General features: G+C 36.8%; 1 protein-coding gene across 1 annotated transcript in view; it reads left to right on the top strand.

The window, feature by feature from the left end:
• LOC121369176 (transmembrane protein 116-like) overlaps positions 1–9811 on the top strand; it is a 35597-nt gene extending 25786 nt beyond the window's left edge. Inside the window, exons 11-13 of the mRNA XM_041494090.1 lie at positions 1614–1706; positions 4453–4526; positions 8934–9811. Coding sequence (XP_041350024.1) covers positions 1614–1706; positions 4453–4526; positions 8934–9065 — 299 coding nt within the window. The 3' untranslated portion in view covers positions 9066–9811. The remainder of the gene's footprint in view (positions 1–1613; positions 1707–4452; positions 4527–8933) is intronic.
• The last annotated feature ends 10389 nt before the right edge of the window (positions 9812–20200 follow it).

Raw genomic sequence — 20200 nt, 5'->3', positions numbered from 1 at the left:
CTACCGGTTCATGCTTTGTGAATATAAGGTCATTGCATGTCCCAAACACATTCCCACGGTTACATTCGATAAAACGCAGCTACTGTACAATAAAGTTCCAAAATGTGAATATTCGCAAAAATGCAGCCACGTGCAAACCATGTCACCACTGCACGTGCGTTGTCTGCACGTGCAACATGAACACCGACAGTATAAAAGTGCAGGGTGTTCGCTTGCCTGGCCTCTGTATCTGGCCGACAGTTGACAATCCAGGACATGCCACGTCTCAGTGAACCGCAGAGAAACAATGCCATCGGCCGACTAGATGCAGGCGAATCCAGTACGGCCGTTGCCAGGGCATTCCATGTGTCCCCAAGCACCATCTCCAGACTGTGGGACCGTTACCAGCAACATGGATCAACACGTGACCTCCCTAGATCCGGTTGACCACGGGTCACTACCCCCGGGCAGGACCGCTACATCCGGGTACGCCACCTTCGGGAACGATTGACTACTGCCACCTCCACAGCCGCAGCAATACCAGCAGGTTTGCGCAGGATATCCGACCAGACCGTACGGAACCGCCTACGTGAGGTAGGAATTCGTGCCAGACGTCCAGTTCGAGGTGTCATCTTAACACCACAACACCGTCGACTCCGACTGCAGTGGTGCCAGATTCATCGACAATGGCCTCAACTGCGATGGAGACAGGTGTGGTTCAGTGACGAGTCCCGATTTCTGCTCCGACGTCATGATGGAAGATGTCACGTGTATAGGCATCGTGGTGAACGTTATGCGGCAAACTGCGTGCAGGAAGTGGACAGATTCGGCGGGGGTAGTGTCATGGTGTGGGCAGCCATCTCACACACTGGCAGAACTGACCTGGTCCACGTGCAGGGCAACCTGAATGCACAGGGCTACATTGACCAGATCCTCCGGCCACACATCGTTCCAGTTATGGCCAACGCCAACGCAGTGTTCCAACATGACAACGCCAGGCCTCACACAGCACGTCTCACAACGGCTTTCCTACAGAACAACAACATTAATGTCCTTCCTTGGCCATCGATATCACCGGATTTGAACCCAATTGAGCATCTATGGGACGAGTTGGACCGACGCCTCCGACAGCGACAACCACAGCCCCAGACCCTGCCCGAGCTGGCAGCAGCCTTGCAGGCCGAGTGGGACACCATCCCCCGGGACGTCATCCGTACTCTGGTTGCTTCAATGGGCAGGCGGTGCCAGGCAGTTGTCAACACACGAGGAGGCCACACCCGGTATTGACTCCAGATGACCTTGACCTTGGTGGTGTGTCCTATCACTTACTCACAATGGACTAGAGTGAATTGTGAACAATCCTGCAACATTTGGTAATTATCGGACTCACCATTCAATAATTAAATCAATTCTCCAAATGTTACGACAATGTGGTTTTGCGTTTCTTCTTTTGAAGAGTATATCTGATTATTACTATTAGTAAAATTGTATTTATTTAAATAGAGCTACTGAATTTTTAATCATGGCTAGTAAATTTTTTAAATCACTGATCCCATGGCTAGTGGATTTTTATAAAATTCTAGCTCTAGTGGTGTAGTTAAACAGAGATTAATTGCTGTACTATTTGCTTGCAGGTCTGTTGAGTGTCCACCAGCACCAGGAGGAGAGGTCCCTCACTAGAAAAGCCATTCTCTACCAGTCCGCATTCCTCGTCTGCTGGCTGCCCAGTAAGTGACGCAAACAAAGACACTCACTTGTTTTAGCAAATTATGCTACTAAAAAGAAAAATGTAGCAGGTTTTCTCATGGTGTTATTTCTAAAATTGGACTTGACACCCATGGCTTTGACTTGGGACTATTTTAGTGTTGTTTTTACAAAATATTGGGAATTTTCATTTTCGTTTTAAAAACATTTTATTAAGCAAAGTTAGAATTTAAAAGAGTAATACTGTAACTATATTATTCAAATTAATATATATATATTTTGTATTATGAAACATTATAAGGAATGGAAGGGTGTTTGTAGATTGTTACATATTGTTTTCAAAATGTGTAAATAATAAAAAAGGGAACTATTTACATTCAGATTGGGAATTGTTTACTCCAAAATTAGAAGATTAGAAAATTATAGGTGATAAAATCCTTTTCTCTAAGACTATTTGTCAGGATTATCAATTGCTTGGCATCCAATAGCCGATGATTAATATATCAATGCTCGGCACCACACCCTTAAAAAAAAAAAAAAAAAAAAACGAAAAGCAAAAAGAACAGAAAAAAAAAGGGGGGTTGGGGGCGGGGGCAAGTTTGGTTACCATATTGTTGTGTGTTGGTAGACTTGTGAAAAGACATACTCCTTATTTTGGCTACAAAAAAGTGCAAAAAGTAAATATGAAATACAAGCAGACTCGTCTTTTAACTGAACTGAAGATAATATCAGTCTGACATTCACAGACAGTTCCGGTTTTGCTGAACCGATCAAAGTTTTAATATTATTTTTAATAAAGATTTCAAGATATACGAAAAACAATAAAGATCTTTGTAAAGTGATCCCCTAATGTCGGATACATTTCTTTTGTCATTTCCATCTTCATCGAATGAATCTATCGCTGTGATAAAATATTATCGCCAGCTGATAAAAAGTAGTTTCGTTTTTGTAAAGGCGGTGTATATATTATTTGGCACTCAAGATAAATGATTTTAATGATAAACACTACTACTTCCATTGTTTTGATAAGTGTTCATATCCCCCCAAAATGAAAAGTTTACAATATTTTACAAAGAACAGCTGAATAAAGAGAATGACAGAAATGACAGAAAATAAAAATCATCAGTTACAACCAATTTATATCTGCAACGGAGGACAAAATATCAGACGATAGTTAGTGGAAACAAAAGACAGAATGAACGTTCTGATCACGTGACAAATTTGGCGCCAAATAAGTGAGGGTTTTTTCAATCGGAGATTGCCGAATCCGTAAAAATATTTTCATTGCTCAAATAAAACACAACTTTCATTGTGTCTATTAAACATACAAATGGATACAGATATGGGACAAAATAGAGGCTGTTAAAAATACTGTTAACTGTCGTAAATGTTTCGTCAATTGCTTTTTCGTACACAACGCGGCTTGTTTCCTTTGATGTCCAGTGTGCAAGACTGATCGTTGTTTTTTTTGTGTGGAAAAAAGTGTGCCTTTGGAAATAGCAGAGATAGGTGCTGGAAAATAAAGGAGGGTGGAGAACGTGAAAGGAGGGCAGCAAAATGGAATAGAGGGGCGGGGCACCCCACTTAAATGGAACAGCGAGAACACTGGGGTCCTTAAATTCATTGAAAATCCTTGAATTTTTGGAAGATGTTTTATGGTGATTTTTGCACTTTGTCCTGAAAATTTGAAAATATATTGTCAGTTTAAAAATGGATGACTGCTGACATTTTTTAAACTTTCTTTTCGTGTTCCTATAGTCATGGTTCGAACATTTAATCTGGCCCCAAGTCAGAATCTGATTGTCACAGGCTTCTTGTAGTTTATCTATAGTGCGCATGCATGGGTTATATTTATTGCCTTACAGAAAAAGCTAATGTTTTGTGGTTCTTTTTATTTTTGTCCTTGAATTTTGGAAATATGTCCTGGAATTTGGTTAAGCTACATGTGTATGAACGCTGTCACTCCCTTTCATTCCAGTCATTGCCTCATGGTTCTGCTGCCCTGTTCTATCTAATGCTTCATGGCTTTGATATACTGTAAACAACTGTACAACTGTATCTGCAATGATACTAATACCTGTGCATAAATTACATGACTAGAGGATGGGTGCAAACAATGCAAAGTTTATAAGCACATATTTTTTGCTGGTTTACAGTATACATTCTTGCTGTATTTTGGTAGGAGTTGCCTGTGTGTAGGAGCAGTGGCACATCTCTCGTTTCCTTGACCAAGTTTCGAACTAACCACATGTCAGACATTAAGCTGTAGTTTGCAATGTACTGAGGTGTCAATAGACTAATATTCCTTTCATTTTTACTATTATTCATTTTCCTCATCCAGGGTTTTTGCCAGAGGGTAAAACGGGTATGGCACCATACCCAAATTTGTTTGCAGATTTTATGTTTTTAAGTTAACCTTTTGACAAATTTAATGACTCTTATCATTAACTTAATCCATTTTCTTTCTGGGGGAGACCTCCCATACCCCCTGTTGACTGTGATTGCCTTCAATTCCATAGTACCATACCCAAACACTGTCATCTTACAAACTGGTTAAACATAAAATTATTATATCAAATTCTGTGGAAAGCAAGATTATTATAAATGTATGTGTTTTGGAATTGACCAAGATGAGACAATTTGTAACATGCATTTTTAATATATTTTGTTCACTTGACAATAGTTTGCTTGATGTGTATATTATGCAGGTCATGTTTCATTGAATCCTACAGTATAATGTGTATTTAAAGTATTACTTTTATTTTTCAGCTCTAGTTTTGGGTATTGCCTCTTTTGTCTCAGATTTTCACATGGGAAACTTTTTCTGGCTTTACATTTTACAGGTGATGTATTACTACTTTAATTCTTTACAGTGTGATATTATACTGATGGACAGAAATAAGGAACACATGACATTCCAGAGAAAGTTCATTATCTTCTAGCATAGTTACATGTATACCTGTATGAAATACAAAGATATATGTTGGATTGAATGTCACTAATATGGGGTTGAATATCACTAGTATGGGGTTGAATGTCACTAATATGGGGTTGAATGTCAGTAATATAGTGTTAAATGTCATTAATATGGGATTCAATGTCAGTAATATAGTGTTGAATGTCACAATATGGGATTGAATGTCACTAATACGGGGTTGAATGCCACTAATATGGGGTTGAATGCCACTAATATGGGGTTGAATGTCACTAATATGGGGTTGAATGTCATTAATATGGGATTCAGTGTCAGTTAAATAATGTTGAATGTCATTAATATGGGTTGAATGTCACTAATATGGGATTCAATGTCAGTAATATAGTGTTAAATGTCACTAATATGGGATTCAATGTCACTAATATGGGGTTGAATGTCACTAATATGAGATTCAATGTCACTAATATGGGGTTGAATGTTGGTAACATGGTTACCTTCCTGGCACAATGGATGATGGTTTTGGTGGCAGTCAATATTTGCTGTTACTACTTAATATGTGGTTCCTTATTTCTTTTCATCAGTATATGTGAATTCTATTCATCAAATATTGGCTGTTTTAACTTTTCATTAGTCAGGTTATGATGGGAATGACATCTATATTTCTATAGACATTACCTGTCCTCAAACAAGTGCACCTCCCCCACAAGCAAGTGGTCTGGTCCGAACATCCCAACAGCCAATGGGATGGCCTAAATTCTTCTACTGCATACTGCTCTCTAGTTCCGGTCACATGACTGTAACTTCCTTCTTTTTCTCTTCGCTAAAGGGTCTGGACGTCCTTTTGCTTGGCTCTGTTGGAGTCAACTTTTTTATAAGACCTTTGGTTTTGTATTCGTGTTTGGGTGAAATGTTTTTCACCTTCGTTTTCATTAGCTTTCGTATGTTCTTTTCGCGTATTTCGCTTGACTTTCCAAGCGTTTAATTACATGAAATGTTGTTTATATTGCCGGTTGTCGTGTCGGACGCCATTTGCTGTTTCCGATGTCTTGATTCCTGAATCACTCTATTACTGTTTCATGATGTATCATTGCAAGAGTAATTTTGACGTTGGCGCAACATTTGACGCTTAGAGGTCGCGGTATCCAGTCTGTTTCTGAATCCATGCTTTCAGTATAATAACGCAGATTTGCTGATCCGGTTACCAGTCGCCTTGCAGTCCAGTCCCTGTTGGTGGCTGTGGTTTACAGATGAAGCCGATCTACACATCAGCCTGTTGGAGATGTTGGCAGTTACGTCATCCTTCATTGGCGAGAGATGCCGTCAGGCGCCTCTCTCATGGTAGCCACAGACAGTACCACCGCAGTGGCTTATATCAACCGTCGGGGCGGAACCCACTCCAGCAGTCTGCTGCAGTTGACTTATCGTCTCTACAAGCTGGTTGACGAGATTCCGTTGTAACTTCGGGCTCGCCATATTCCAGGGGTTTCCAATGTACTAGTCGACACACTGTCTCGGCCGTTGTCTCCACATCCGACGGAATGGATGCTCCATCCCGAAGCGTTTCGATGGGTGTGCGACAGACTTTGCACATCAAACATCGATCCTTTCGCCACACGATTCAACCATCAGCTGAGGGTTTACGTGTCTCTGGTGCCAGATCCCGAAGCTCTGGATCTCGACGCATTGGCCATAAACTGGGAACAGATGGACGCATACGCTTTTCCTCCACCAATCCTCCTTCCAAGGGTGCTTCAGAGGTTTCAGCTGTACCATTGTCGCCTGTTACTCATTGCTCCGATGTGGCCATCCAGGATGTGGTATCCAGATCTAATACGTCTTGCCGATCCACATCCTTTATCGCTGCCAGACTGGGATCATCTGTTGCTGCATCCCACGTCAAGACTATACCATCCACATCCGCAGTTGTCCAACTGCACGCGTGGAGTTTGAGGAAGAAAGGTTTTTCTTCACAGTCTACGGCGGCCATTTTGAAAGCGCACAGATCATCTACTACTGCGGCTTACAACGTAAGATGGCTTTGTCTTCACCGATGGTGTGTCCGGCAAAAAAACTCAACCCTCAGACGATTCAAATACCTCGTCTTGCTGGGTTTTTTGCTGTATCTGCGGACCACTTTACGATTGAAGGGGTCTACCATCGCTGGGTACGTTTCGGTCATCGCTACTGTTCGTGATGTCACTACTGGAACGAAGTTATCGGGTATTCCTGAGATCCATAAGATGATCAAAGGGTTTCGCCTTGAAGATCAAGTACACCGGTTTCGGCCACCAAGATGGGACCTGAATCTGGTGTTACGAGCATTATCGACCGCACCTTATAAGCCGATCGAATCCTCTTCCCTGCAAGACTTGACGCGGAAGACGGTGTTTTTACTCGGTTTTGCCACGGCTGTCCATGTCTCAGAACTCCATGCTCTTGATGTAGACTTGGTACGTTTTTCACCGAGATCGGCGTGCAGTCAACTTGGGGTTACTCATGAACTTTGTTGCAAAGAATCAGTTACCAGACCAAGCGCCTCGTTCGTATGTTGTGCAGGCCCTCTCCTCTATTGTTGGTCCGGCGGACGTTGAGGACTTGGCGTTGTGCCCTGTCAGAGCCCTGCACCAGTACATCGAGAGGACCAGATCTTTTCGACAACATCGCAAAAGACTTTTCCTTTCCTGTAACCAGAGTCGGTTGAGGGATCTTACCAAGAACACGGTGGCCACCTGGATCCGGTCTTCTATCCTGACCGCCTATCAGAAGGAGGGTTTACCTGCTCCGTCTGCTTCTAATCCGCATGAACTCCGTGCTCCTTGGCTGCCACGATGTCCCTGCACTGCAACACACCCATTCAGCACATTATCACTGGTTGGTTCTGGGCTACGGACTCCATCTTCGCCAACTATTATCTGAGGGATGTCTCCACAGAAGACGTTGAGGGGTTCCATCATCTGGGTCCGGTTGTTGCTGCACAGACTCTGTTGAATACAAGCCGTCCTCGTCGCCGTTGATGTCTGTCTGATTCTGGGCTGCATACCGAGATGTCCATCGAATCGACAGATGAGGATTGCTTAGACTTTTGTTCTTTTGCACAGTTCACGTACTGGTGCCGGAACTTTTGTCTCGATAACCTTTACCCTGCACTGCATGTGGTTATTGGTTGTCGTTATTGGACTAACAGATCTTTGGTGTACTAGACAGAAAACACTCGGGGGTCTTGTTTTGTTCAATGTTCTGACGGATGCACCTCATTAGGTTGTCGCTTGTTATTGAAAAACTATAACACTTCAATACGTGAGGGTTACCTAACACCTGCATCCCTGGTGGCTACGTCTTCCCACCCTGTCAGAACCTGCATGAGATGTGGCTTCCGTCTCCTGGTCCATGTGTTCTAGGAGCCGTACCTGCCACTGCTGACGGATGCCACCATTCTGGTTGTTGTTACTAACATCACCTGCATTGGTCTGTGACGGGCATCCCTAGGATGAGGGTTTACCAAGGTTGGCCTTATTCTTCCACTAGTCAGCCTGTTTCCGGTTGGGGAGTTTTCACAAGCATCTACGGATCTCGGCACCCACCACCATCTGTTGAATGCTGCACTTGTTTGAGGACAGGTAATGTCTATAGAAATGGAGAAAACTTGAGTGTTTTCTCTTTTATAGATACATTACCTGTCCTCAAGATTCATCCCGCCCGGGCCTCCCCGCTTCCTGTTCTCCGTGCGATGTGCTCAGGGAAAAAGAAGGAAGTTACAGTCATGTGACCGGAACTAGAGAGCAGTATGCAGTAGAAGAATTTAGGCCATCCCATTGGCTGTTGGGATGTTCGGACCAGACCACTTGCGTGGGGGGGAGGTGCACTTGTTTGAGGACAGGTAATGTATCTATAAAAGAGAAAACACTCAAGTTTTCTCCAGTGTTCAGGCTAAAATATAAAGTTTTGTTCAGATTGTGTTGTGGCTTTTATACCCACATTTACCGATAAATCTTTTTATGTTATTATATCTTATATCTTTATTTTTTTTTATTAATAGTTATTAATGTCTTGAATGACTGGGCATTGCATCAGTTTGGAGTTTATGTTATTTGACAAATGGTGTTTTATTTATAGCATTGCTAACAGACCTTTAATTGTTAGAACTGGAAATTATGACTAAATAAACTCTAACAACTGAAAATGTTGATGTAATTGACTATTACAAAAATAAGATTATTAAAACTACAGATGGTGGCTATTAAAACTGCATTAAATGTTGTTGAATGTCTGATAACAGCATTTATCTTATAATTTATTTTTTGTTTTTTACATTCAGGCACTGTTTGGACCGTTGCAGGGATTTCTCAACTCCTTCATATATGGCTGGAAACGGGAAAGTTTCCGCCGCACACTCGGCGAGATGTCTGCACTGACCGACAGTAGTGTGACAAGTTACTTGACTTTGTAGTACTTTCTTGAGCACAAAATCAAAATGTCGAAGATGATTTGGTGGATCATCTGTACCGTTATATCAAGGTCTGGCAATTAGAACTGGTTATGTCCACTTTGAAAATGAGAATAGCCCACTATTTGACATTAATAGTCCACTATTTCACATTAATAGTCCACCATTTCACATTAATAGTCCACTATTTCACATCAGTAGCCCACTATTTCACATCAGTAGCCCACTATTTCACATCAGTAGTCCACTATTTTTAAATCAATGGTCCACTATTTCACATTATAGTCCACAATTTCATATTTTTAATTCCCACTTAGTCGAACTGAAGGGTCCTGTAGATAGGTTTTGTCTACATGTGTTTGTCTGTGAGTCTGTCTGTCCTACATATAGTTTCCAGACTTTTTGTTTTTGCAATGCCTCAAGATATTAAGCCAAAATATTGTGGATATCTTTATCAAGTAGGGTGTATACCACAAAATCAAATCCCATACACAACATTAGTAATATATGGCTAAAACTCCTACATGCAGCGTATCAACCAACATATACCATGGATATAAATATTACCACCTCTGCCCCATAAAGTATATTGGAAATAATAAGTGGTTAAGCTGCTAATTTCTACATATGTGTGACTACCCTAGTTCTGCACAAAAATTGTCAAACTACACGTTTCAAGCACAATGGTAGCTGGTACAATAAAATTAAATTACAGTAATTTACTGGCCGGATGAAACAAAATATTATCACAACAAACAATGTCACATTTATCACCAATGGCAGAACTTGTGGTATTAACTGGTCTATAAAAAGTTAGGTGCACCTTGAACTTTGACCCAGCCAGTAGTTACAGATCAAGTTTGACTTTTGTGGGGATTTGCCCATTTTTGACAGAGTTATGGCCCTTGTTTCTTTTCTTTTTTTTAATGTCACCTTCTATACATATAAAATACTAGTGATGCAAAGGTTTATAATTTGTGAAAAGAAAATTGCTTTCTTTTCAGTTTTTTCTGAATTTTTAAAACATTGAAACCTGTTTTCTTGTAAATATGTATGAAAATTGTGGAAATAACCTGTTTTAATTGTAAGTCCTCGATATGTTGGGCTACATGTGTATATTTCATTTATTTATTTGTGTATTGATTGTTTTAAACAAATGTGTACCTCATTTTAAGACCAGTCTGTTCAGTGTCATGGGACTGGGTGCAGCCAGTGTATTCATTGTTTTACTCTTACCATAAAATAAACTTATGAGACTAATTATGGTAACATATATTTCAGATATCGACTTTATAAAAGTGGTGCATTTCAAATTCATCAGACTATTTTTAGTTGTCTTTGGTGGGTATTTAATTTATTATAATTTTATTTCAATTGTGAATGTCAATTAATTGGCCACCAAAGTTTACTTAAGGTAGTCTGTGAATTTGTTATGTTAGCATTAAGTAGCATTATTTATTCATCTGTTATGAAGCTAACAGCAAAAAATGCTTGGATGCAATATGGACTAAAATACAAATATTTGAATTTTAAAACATTGGCTAAAAATGTCACCATGAAATTACCTTTATAAATATCACTGACATTTTAAACATATGCTTGTCATTTGCTCACTTATATGTGTCACATAGATGAATCACAATATTATTTTAAAAAACATAATTAAATAATTATACATGTATTTATTTGGAGATTAAACTGTCACTATCGTTGTAACTTTAGAAAAGTGAAACAGTTATGTTTTTACTTACTAGACTGGTAATCCCATAATTTGACAGACAGTTTATTCAGTAATAATAGTACAATTAAACATACAGAAACATGCATAATTTCACAGACATTATTTAGTTTTTGTATAGTAGGAGGACATATTTGAAAAACAGAGCTAGAAAGTGAATAGTTAAAATATTTTAAAAATTCAATAGATTTATCATCATCTCATTACATTATATGTTATGATATATATGAGTTCTCAAGTAGAAATCTAAGATATACTTTTATTAAATCAGTATATTGTTCATAAAAAAAGTACATGAAATTCAGTTTCATTCATACTACAAGTTGGACAGTCAGTATCTTCGAAATATTGCCTTTTAATATACAAAATAGATTTACTGTAAACTTATGTAATGACATTATAAATTTATATCGAGCTCATACCAGAGACCTGTCATTTAAATGTGTAATATATATGCAGAACTTCACATATGTTGTTTTCGCTTCCTATTTATTGCATGAAAGTATGTTCTTTCGCAAAATAAACTTGTGCAGTAAATAGGAAGCGAAAACAATGTATGTGAAGTTCTGCATTTATTACATACCTTCTTTTATGTTTTATAAACACAGTTTTTAATTTAACGTCATAACACTTTGTTAAATCTATTATCAAAACTCCTTTCATGGATTTACTTAATGCTAAGAATCATACTCTGCGGCAGCCTTGTGTAATGTTTCAAATATGATGTGACGTCATTTGTAAATCATATATGACATCAGCAAATAAAAGGTGCTAACTGCAGTAAAAAAAATAAGAAGGGAATTCTCCATTTAAAAATTCCGGTCCATATTACACATGTGCGATACAAAATAAATTTATCACACGGTTTCAAAATATCTTTATCACTATAGTAAGATTGAATACCAGTAGGTATGTAATATAATACAGAACTTAACCTCTCTAAATGGGATACTTCTTAATACCAGGCATTTTACTTGGTCTTGAGGGTGTCTGGTTTAGAGGGGTTTCACAGTGTACTAACAACTAATCAGATCTCCCAAATGGATGTGATGTGTCCACGACAATGTGCTTAAATCTTAACTGAACATAAGAAATGAAGTATTAAATGAAGTGAAATGAAACCAGATTACTGTTTTTAGTGCAATTTACAAGCATGTATGTATAATAATCAAGTTAATAATAGGCAGGGTAATATCATATGTGTTATGTTTTTAATAACTAAACACAATATAAAATTATTAGTTTACAAACCATTTATATCCATACCAAGGTGGCTGCCTCGTCTCACAAAACATACACGTTATGATATCACATACAGTAGTACTACTAAACCTTGCTAATGGAAACTACCATCTAACATTAGACTAGAACTTAGATCATAAATCTGAGACCATAGCAATGTGCAATTCATGTTATTACAACTTACTGTGTTATGTTGACAGAGCATTGAGTGTTTCATTGAAAAATATCCTACTAGTCACTGTAGTTTCGGGTTTATGTTTTTTTGTTACAAATAAAATTAACTGTTAGACTGTTAGATAGTATAGTGTTAGAATTCATGCTTGTACTTTGATCAATTATAAACTGATGGCGAGTGTGTTCTGTATTGTGATTGGTTAATTACATTATTTTCTGGAATCATGTGAAAATAACACCTAGAAAGCTAATGACGTCATTAGCAACTGTAACAGGCCAAGTTGACAGTTCAAGGGTCTTACAGTTAGATTGTAGCCAGGTATTTTTTTCAAGAAATACCAAATAGACAGTAAGTTCTGTAGAAAAACGATTCAGTTTACAAATGACATTTGCGGGATCAAATAGACAGTAGCACCTGCAAATCTAAAACCTCCACATGGTTGTCTCCTGAATGCAAGCACTTAGTGTCACAATTTCTATTACGCTGTTTGTATTGGGTTATACAAATTTATGTGTCGGGTAATTGCCATGTTTTTTTTATGACAGTGATATTTTGAATGACCATGCCTTATTAGTATGTTTTTAAAGTTAAGTGCCACAAGATGCTAACATCAGGCATTTTCCTACTAATTTTGTGGGGGGAGGAGGGGGGTGCAGGATCCAGCTCATTAAATGAGTTAGGGTTAATGTGATTCGTGTGAAGAAATGAAGTATTAAATGAAATGAAATGAAACCAGATTACTGTTTTTAGTGCAATTTACAAGCATACGTGTATGATGATCAAATTAATAATAGGCAGGGTAATATCATAGGTGTTATGTATTTAATAACTAAACACAACATATAATAATTATTATAGTTTACAAACCATTTATATCCATACCAAGGTGGCTACCTCGTCACACGTTATATCACATACAGTACTGTAGTCCTACTAAACCTTGCTAATGAAAACTACCATCTAACACTAGACTAGAACATGGATCATAAATCTGAGATCATAGCAATGTGCAATTCATGTTGTTACAACTTACTGTGTTATGTTGACAGAGCATTGAGTGTGTCATTGAAAATATTCTACTAGTCACTAGTTTTGGGGTTGTTGTTTTTTTAGTTACAAATAAAATTAACTGTTTGATAGCATAGTGTTAGAATGTATGCTAGTACTTTATTGGTTGTCTATGTTAGGAATATTTTCTTTGTTTAAAGTGTGTTCTTTATTGTGATTGGTTAATAAAAAAATTTCTCTGGAATCAAGTGAAAATAACACCTAGAAAGCTAATGACGTCATTAGCAACTGGAAGAGGCCATGTTGACAGTTCAAGGGTCTACAGTTTGTAGCCAGGTATTTTTTTCAAGAAATACCAAATAGACAGTAAGTTCTGTAGAAACATTATTCACTTTACAAATGACATTTATGGGAAAGTGAAGTGCCACAAGTTGCTAACATCAGGCATTTCCCTACTAATTTTGTGGGGGGTTTTGGGGGTGGGGTGGAGTGAGCAGGATCTAGCTCATTAAATGAGTTAGGGTTAATGTGATTTGTGTGATGGAAATGACTTCCACAACTAATAATCATCAAGGTTGAAAGTTAACGTATAAATCATACAGATCAGCAGTGCCACTTACAACAAATATGGTCACTGATTCTTATTAAATTGATTTCTCGCTCCAGCCAGTGCATCACGACTGGTACACCAAAGGCTGTGGTATGTGCTATCCCGTCTATGGGATGGTGCATATAAAAGATCCCTTGCTGCTAATCAAAAAGAGTAGCTCATGAAGTGGTGACAGTGGGTTTCCTCCCTTGATATCTGTGTGGTCCTTAACCATATGTCCGACGCTGTATAACCGTAAATAAAATGTGTTGAGTGCGTCGTTAAATAAAACATTTCCTTCCTTATCAAATGATTGCATTAAGCATTTATAATATATAATATATTTTATGTTTGAAAGAAACACAATCATATTGGCCTGAATTTACAAAGTTTATTTTTCCTGGACACAGATATTTAAGCATTGTAAATGTATGTAGTTACATGTATGTAAGATAAACTGACTTTGTACATTCGTCCCATTTTGTTTTAATTGATGTTTGCACGGCAGTCTTATCTTTGTAAAATTTGTAGTCGCCCTTTGCCTCTGCCACGTCACTTTGACTTCTCATTTTTAACCCTGACTATATATGGTGAGTTTGTTGGTACCATTCAGCATGCCTGCATCTAGGGTTACACCCTTGGGATTTCCACTGTTCATTCGTTATCTGTAGTTTCTTTATTTGTTGTTGTTTCAGTGCTGGTTAAGGCAATAGTGAACTTTGCTCTAATTGTGCTATTTTAATGTCTGCTTACATCCGGTGAATTCCAAAATTGATGGATATTTGTGAATATATGAAAAGGTCACATTCATGTTATCAATGTAATGTTATTGATTTCTTTGATAAATGTTTGATCTATGTTAGTATTTAAATTGTGCTGTTTATGCATTAAGATAATTAGTTTTTTTATTGTATATAATTAGTTTTAATAATATTTTTATATATTGTGTTGTTCTGTTTTTTATTGTTAATTAGTGCTGGTTTCATTGGTGCCATATCATTCTTTTGTTTATGATGTTAACATGTTAGTATGTCATTGTATTGGTGCATATGTTAAACTTTAAGGAACTATTACGAAAATCAGTGTTTTATTTTGTTTTCCTGTTGATTTGTTTTAAATAGTTACTTATTATATTCAAAACTACTCTAATTATTTTAAAACAGAATTTAGTTAAGATTTTCTTTGCTGAATGTCTCGTTAATGTCAGCTTACCAAAGTATGTATTGCAAAGTACATATATAAATAAATGTTTGTTGAATAAAATATATATTACTGTAACACTAAAGTCTGAATTTACAAAGCCAATTTTTCTTAAACACAGGTGTTTAATCATTGTAAATGTATGTAATTACACGTGTGTAAATCCAAACCAGGCTTTGTAAATTCAGCACTAAATGTTTTCAATGTATTGTAATGTGCATACATACATGTCTGTGGGACTATCCCGAGTTTGAAGCCATTGAAATACAGTGGATTAATTTCATTACATATAATACATCCGGCTATGGTAATTAAACGTATTAGCAGTTCAAAATAAAAACAATTATTGTATAAATAAATAAATACATTCAGGATTATTCTTGACCTAATTATTTCAATTTTTGTTTGGTGGTTGGAATGAAAACAAAATTAATACTTTGAAGTTGTTGTAGGCAAACATTAGAATGACCAGATATTAGGGTCTCCATGAGTACTCGAGTACTCATGCACAAGCAGAGTCTGGCAAGACTGGAGTACCGGTGCAAGGATGAGCACTCTCATTTAATTATATTTTATATGTCATTTTGACATATGGTTGCCACCGGTTACATTATAGGGCTATGAGACATGAAGGGAAAACAAAGGTTGAATATGTGGAATGCAATACAATGGCATGATCTGGCATCCATGTTCAGTGCTGGAATTGAGACACAAAATGCTGTTTTAATCTACTATATTCCTTAGTCTCATTATGTAGTATGTCGGGTACTCGGATCCGGGTCGAGTTTGACCTTCGAGTACTCAAGTCCAATATGTTGGACTTGTGAAAGCCCTACCAGATATGCATTGAATATTCAAATATTTATATTTTAACGAAACAAGATGAATATTGCAATTTTAATAATTAAAGAAGGCAACATTAGTGAAAAACATGTTACAGTATCTATAACTTTAGGATAGTCCTTTCAGTAAAGTTTATTTAAAGAAAGTATGTCTTGCAAAGTGATTATGTTGGTAAATATTTACAAGCTTCTGAGAATGGAAAGTTTTTGTAAACTATTTATGGGTTACATAATTACAATTTCAGCTGCGGTAACCAGTTTCCTAATTTTGAGTCAGAAATAAAAAATGGGTTGCACAAAAATGGACTTGCATTAACCACACACAAATAAAATTACCATTCTTGCAATTTTGAGGTCTGTTTATATTAAAAAAGACAATGCCTTAACAAAACAATTGTTCTTGCAAGTTTCAGAGGCCCATTTTGAATTACAAACTTCTATACAAAGTGAGTAATGCATCTTGAAATAACAGAATTTTTGCTTCTAAACATCAAATGTCTGCCTTTAGTATCAATAAATGTAATATAGTAGAATAAAATGAATGTCCTCCATTGTAATTCATATATCTTATATATCACAATGTGTGACGTTTAATGTTTGGATCACCCAGATTTTGTATTCATTATAATCCGATAAACGATCATGAAAAATAAAATATTCTCAAACCACAATAAACATTTGATAATAAATGAAGCTGTAATGTAAGGGGGTGTAGGGGTGTGCATAAAAAATGTTATAGTTTGTATTAAGTACTTTTATAACAGCCCCTAGAAGTAAATTATTCCTAGCCTAAAATAATTAGGGGTATAGTTGGAGGGGGAAGGGGCGGGGGGTGTTTAGAGAAGAATTTTTTGGGGCATTTTCCACCTTGACTGGGTTGGATTTAGTTCAGTCAGTTGAGTGCTTGCCTGAGGTGTTTGCATCACAGGATCGAACCACCTCAGTGGATCCATTCAGCTGATTAGGGGTTTTATTCGTTCCAGCCGTGGTATGTGATTTCTTGTCTGTGGGAAAGTGCAAATAAAAGATCTCTTGCTGTTAATGGAAGAATGTAACGGGTTTCCTCTGATGACTGTCAGGATTACCAAATGTTTGACATCTAATAAAGCAAAGTGTTCTAGTGGTGTCGTTAAACAAAAAACCTCTAACTTCTCTATCTAGATAGAAGGGTAATTCTCAACTAAAATTTATGTACTTTAAAAAAAAAAAATGTTATGGCAATGACATACTTTGTTTTGATGATTTTATAGTGTTTTGTATGCCTCTCTACCAAGTTTTGGTACAAATATACACTGTTGTGCTATACTGTGAAAGTGATTTGTTTGTTTTTTTTATCAGATTTCTTATCTTAGCAAATTGTAAGTGTATGTACAAATAAACAAGATTAAAAAGACCACAGTTTCATTGTCATTGCAAATACCTTTTATTTTTCATTCTAGCTAGTAAACTACAACTGGTATATCAAAGGCTGTGGTATGTGCTATCCTGTCTGTTGGATGGTGCTTATAAAAGAGCCCTTGCTAACAATTGAAAAAATGTAGTGGGTTTCTTCTCAAAGATTATATTGAAAATTACCAAATGTTTAATCAATGTGCTCTAACGATGTTGTTTAACAAAACAAACTAACTTTTACTAGAAGCGTATACAATTCAGGAAAGAGCTACAGAGATCTAAATCTAAACTCTTGCAACTTTGTGATTTCACAGTGCAAACAAATACTACATTTGTGAATTAAGCCTCCGATCTGTACCTAATGTACAATGCAATAAAACATTTTTTAATTAATTAAAAAAATTAAAATAAGGGCACAGCTAAACAGACAGGATACCAAAAAAAAGGCACTTTTGCAGTTAGTTACAACCCTGAGCTCTGAATAAGTGTTAGGCCTGTTAGATATTTTAAATGTATGTTAACTTTTTCTTGTCCGGACCATATCTTGCATACAGGACCATCAAACCTCACATGTAGGAACAACCTGGTATGGTGGTGTGTCACGTAATATTACTAGGTCACTGTGACCTACTTTTCAGTCAGCTGCATATAACAGTAAATTCTTATCCAGACCATATCTTGCATACAGGACCATCAAACGTCACATGTAGGAACAACTTGGGATGATGATGTGTCACGTACTATTACTAGGTCAATATGACCTACTTTTCACGGTCTGTTGCACATAACAGTAAATCCATGTCCAGACCATATCTTGCATAGATGCATACAGGACCATCAAACCCCACATGTAGGAACAACCTGGGATGGTGGTGTGTTGCGTACTATTACTAGGTTACTGTGACCTACTTTTTAGTCTACTGCATATAACAGTAAAGACTATATCTTGCATACAGGACCATCAAGCCTCACATGTAGAAACAACTTGGGATGGCTTACAGTGCAAAACAATTTTTATACAAACAAAAAGGGCACTTGAACATTTTGAGGGCACCTTGAACCCTTGAATAAATATGGCTTTATGGTCTCTTACACTCTTAAAAGTCTCTTTGTACAATCTGCAAATACAATTTTGACCCCAACAGTTAAGTGTTGGTGTTCAATATTTTTCATATATTGGCATTTCAAGTACAGTTTTTAACACCTTGTAACACAAATAACAGTGGAACCCCCTTCCCAGGATATATATTTTGCAACCCCCTTGGGGAGAGGGAAAAAATGTCCCCTGAAGGTGAGGCCCATAGCATGTGCTGTATGTGCTATTAGGATAAACCAGCTCTGCCTGAAACTATTCATTAACACACAACAAACGAGCAGTTTCCATTTGATTGACACTTTTATTTTATTTTGTTAAAAAATTAAAGAAAAGTTGCACCAGTTTAGTTTCCAGGGCCTCATTCCACAAAAAGATCTTAGCACTACTACTGTCATAAATACCTAACATTTCGACAGAAATGTTTTCTACGATAGTCAGCCTGTTCCACAATGTGACGAAGCTTATTGTCGTCATAAATTACTGTGAAATTTTTAAATTGATACGAGGCAGTTGTAAGCAATAAACTAGTGAAGTAACTTTGTGGATGCCAGATACCAACAAATATATCTGAGATGTCCTGAATAGTTGGTAACCAACAAATTATTTAACTATTGCACAAAATATTTTAATCGCTAAAGGGTCATTTACGACTACCATAAGATTGCTTTCTAGAACAGTTGTAATGCTTACGTGTGTCACTACAATTAACCTTAGCTATGATTCTTTCATTGAATGGGCCTAGTACAAGATAGAAATAAAGACTAACATATTATAAAATCAAGTTAACCTGTACTCTCCAACACCAGTTCACAATGTTCCACATAAACATGGAAGAAATCAATTTATTACATACCCATTTAATCTTACTATAGTCATAAATACAGTTCTGACCGTGCAATAACATTATTTTAATGAACCTAATTTATGTGCGATAATTTTTTTTGCGCAAGTAGTACATTTACCCGAATGATGTCATGTCCCTAGCCAGGAATGACATGTTCCTAGCTAGGACACTCAGCATTACACAAGTTCCACAAAATTCAACTAACTTTCCAGACAATGTAAGTTGTGTTATTTAATTAAATGTTTTTAATCATAATATACAAAGGTGGTATGTAATAAATACAGAATCACATACCTGAGTTTTGGTATGTTATTTATTGCACTTGTTGATACCGCTATGCAGTCTCCTGGCATAATATTCTTATGCACTATAAACTTGTGCAATAAACAACATGGCATGACAATGGGTATGTGGTTTTGTGAGTATGTATATATTATATGTATATATTATATATATTTATATATATATATATATATATATATATATATATATATATATATATATGTCTGTTTTATACTCAAAATAAATTAAGGACGAGTAGATATTTTCAGCATTTTTTCCTAAAATATGATAAATAAAACAACAGGTGTCATCATTATGGCATGTTCTTAATTAAATTTAATTGTTTAAGCAACAATTTTGTGCAGAACAAAATGACAATTATCTCTTACGAACCAATGTGTAATGAAGCTTGGTCGAATGCAATTCAGGAGTTTTTATAAATGCACAAAAAGAAAAACACCATGTGCAACATTTTTACCTGTATCGTGGGTCAGATTTTATTGAAACAATATTTAGAAGTCATTTGTGATGAAAACTTCCTAAAATAATAAGACACTATAGCAAAGAATGATGAAAAATGTACTGGTCCTTAATATATACATTTCGAGTATAAATAGACCACAACAATGCTCATGTTACAATCCTCTTAATATTCAAGCATATTTTGTTCTTTTACAGTACCATACAGCACATTGGGTGAAATCTTTACTGAGCGAGATCCTGCCCTAAC

The sequence above is a fragment of the Gigantopelta aegis genome, chromosome 3 (genome assembly GCF_016097555.1).
Source record: "Gigantopelta aegis isolate Gae_Host chromosome 3, Gae_host_genome, whole genome shotgun sequence".
In the NCBI taxonomy this organism is placed as follows: domain Eukaryota; kingdom Metazoa; phylum Mollusca; class Gastropoda; order Neomphalida; family Peltospiridae; genus Gigantopelta; species Gigantopelta aegis.
The sequence above is the reverse complement of the archived record's forward strand: the minus strand, read 5'-3'. Positions and strand labels throughout refer to the sequence as shown.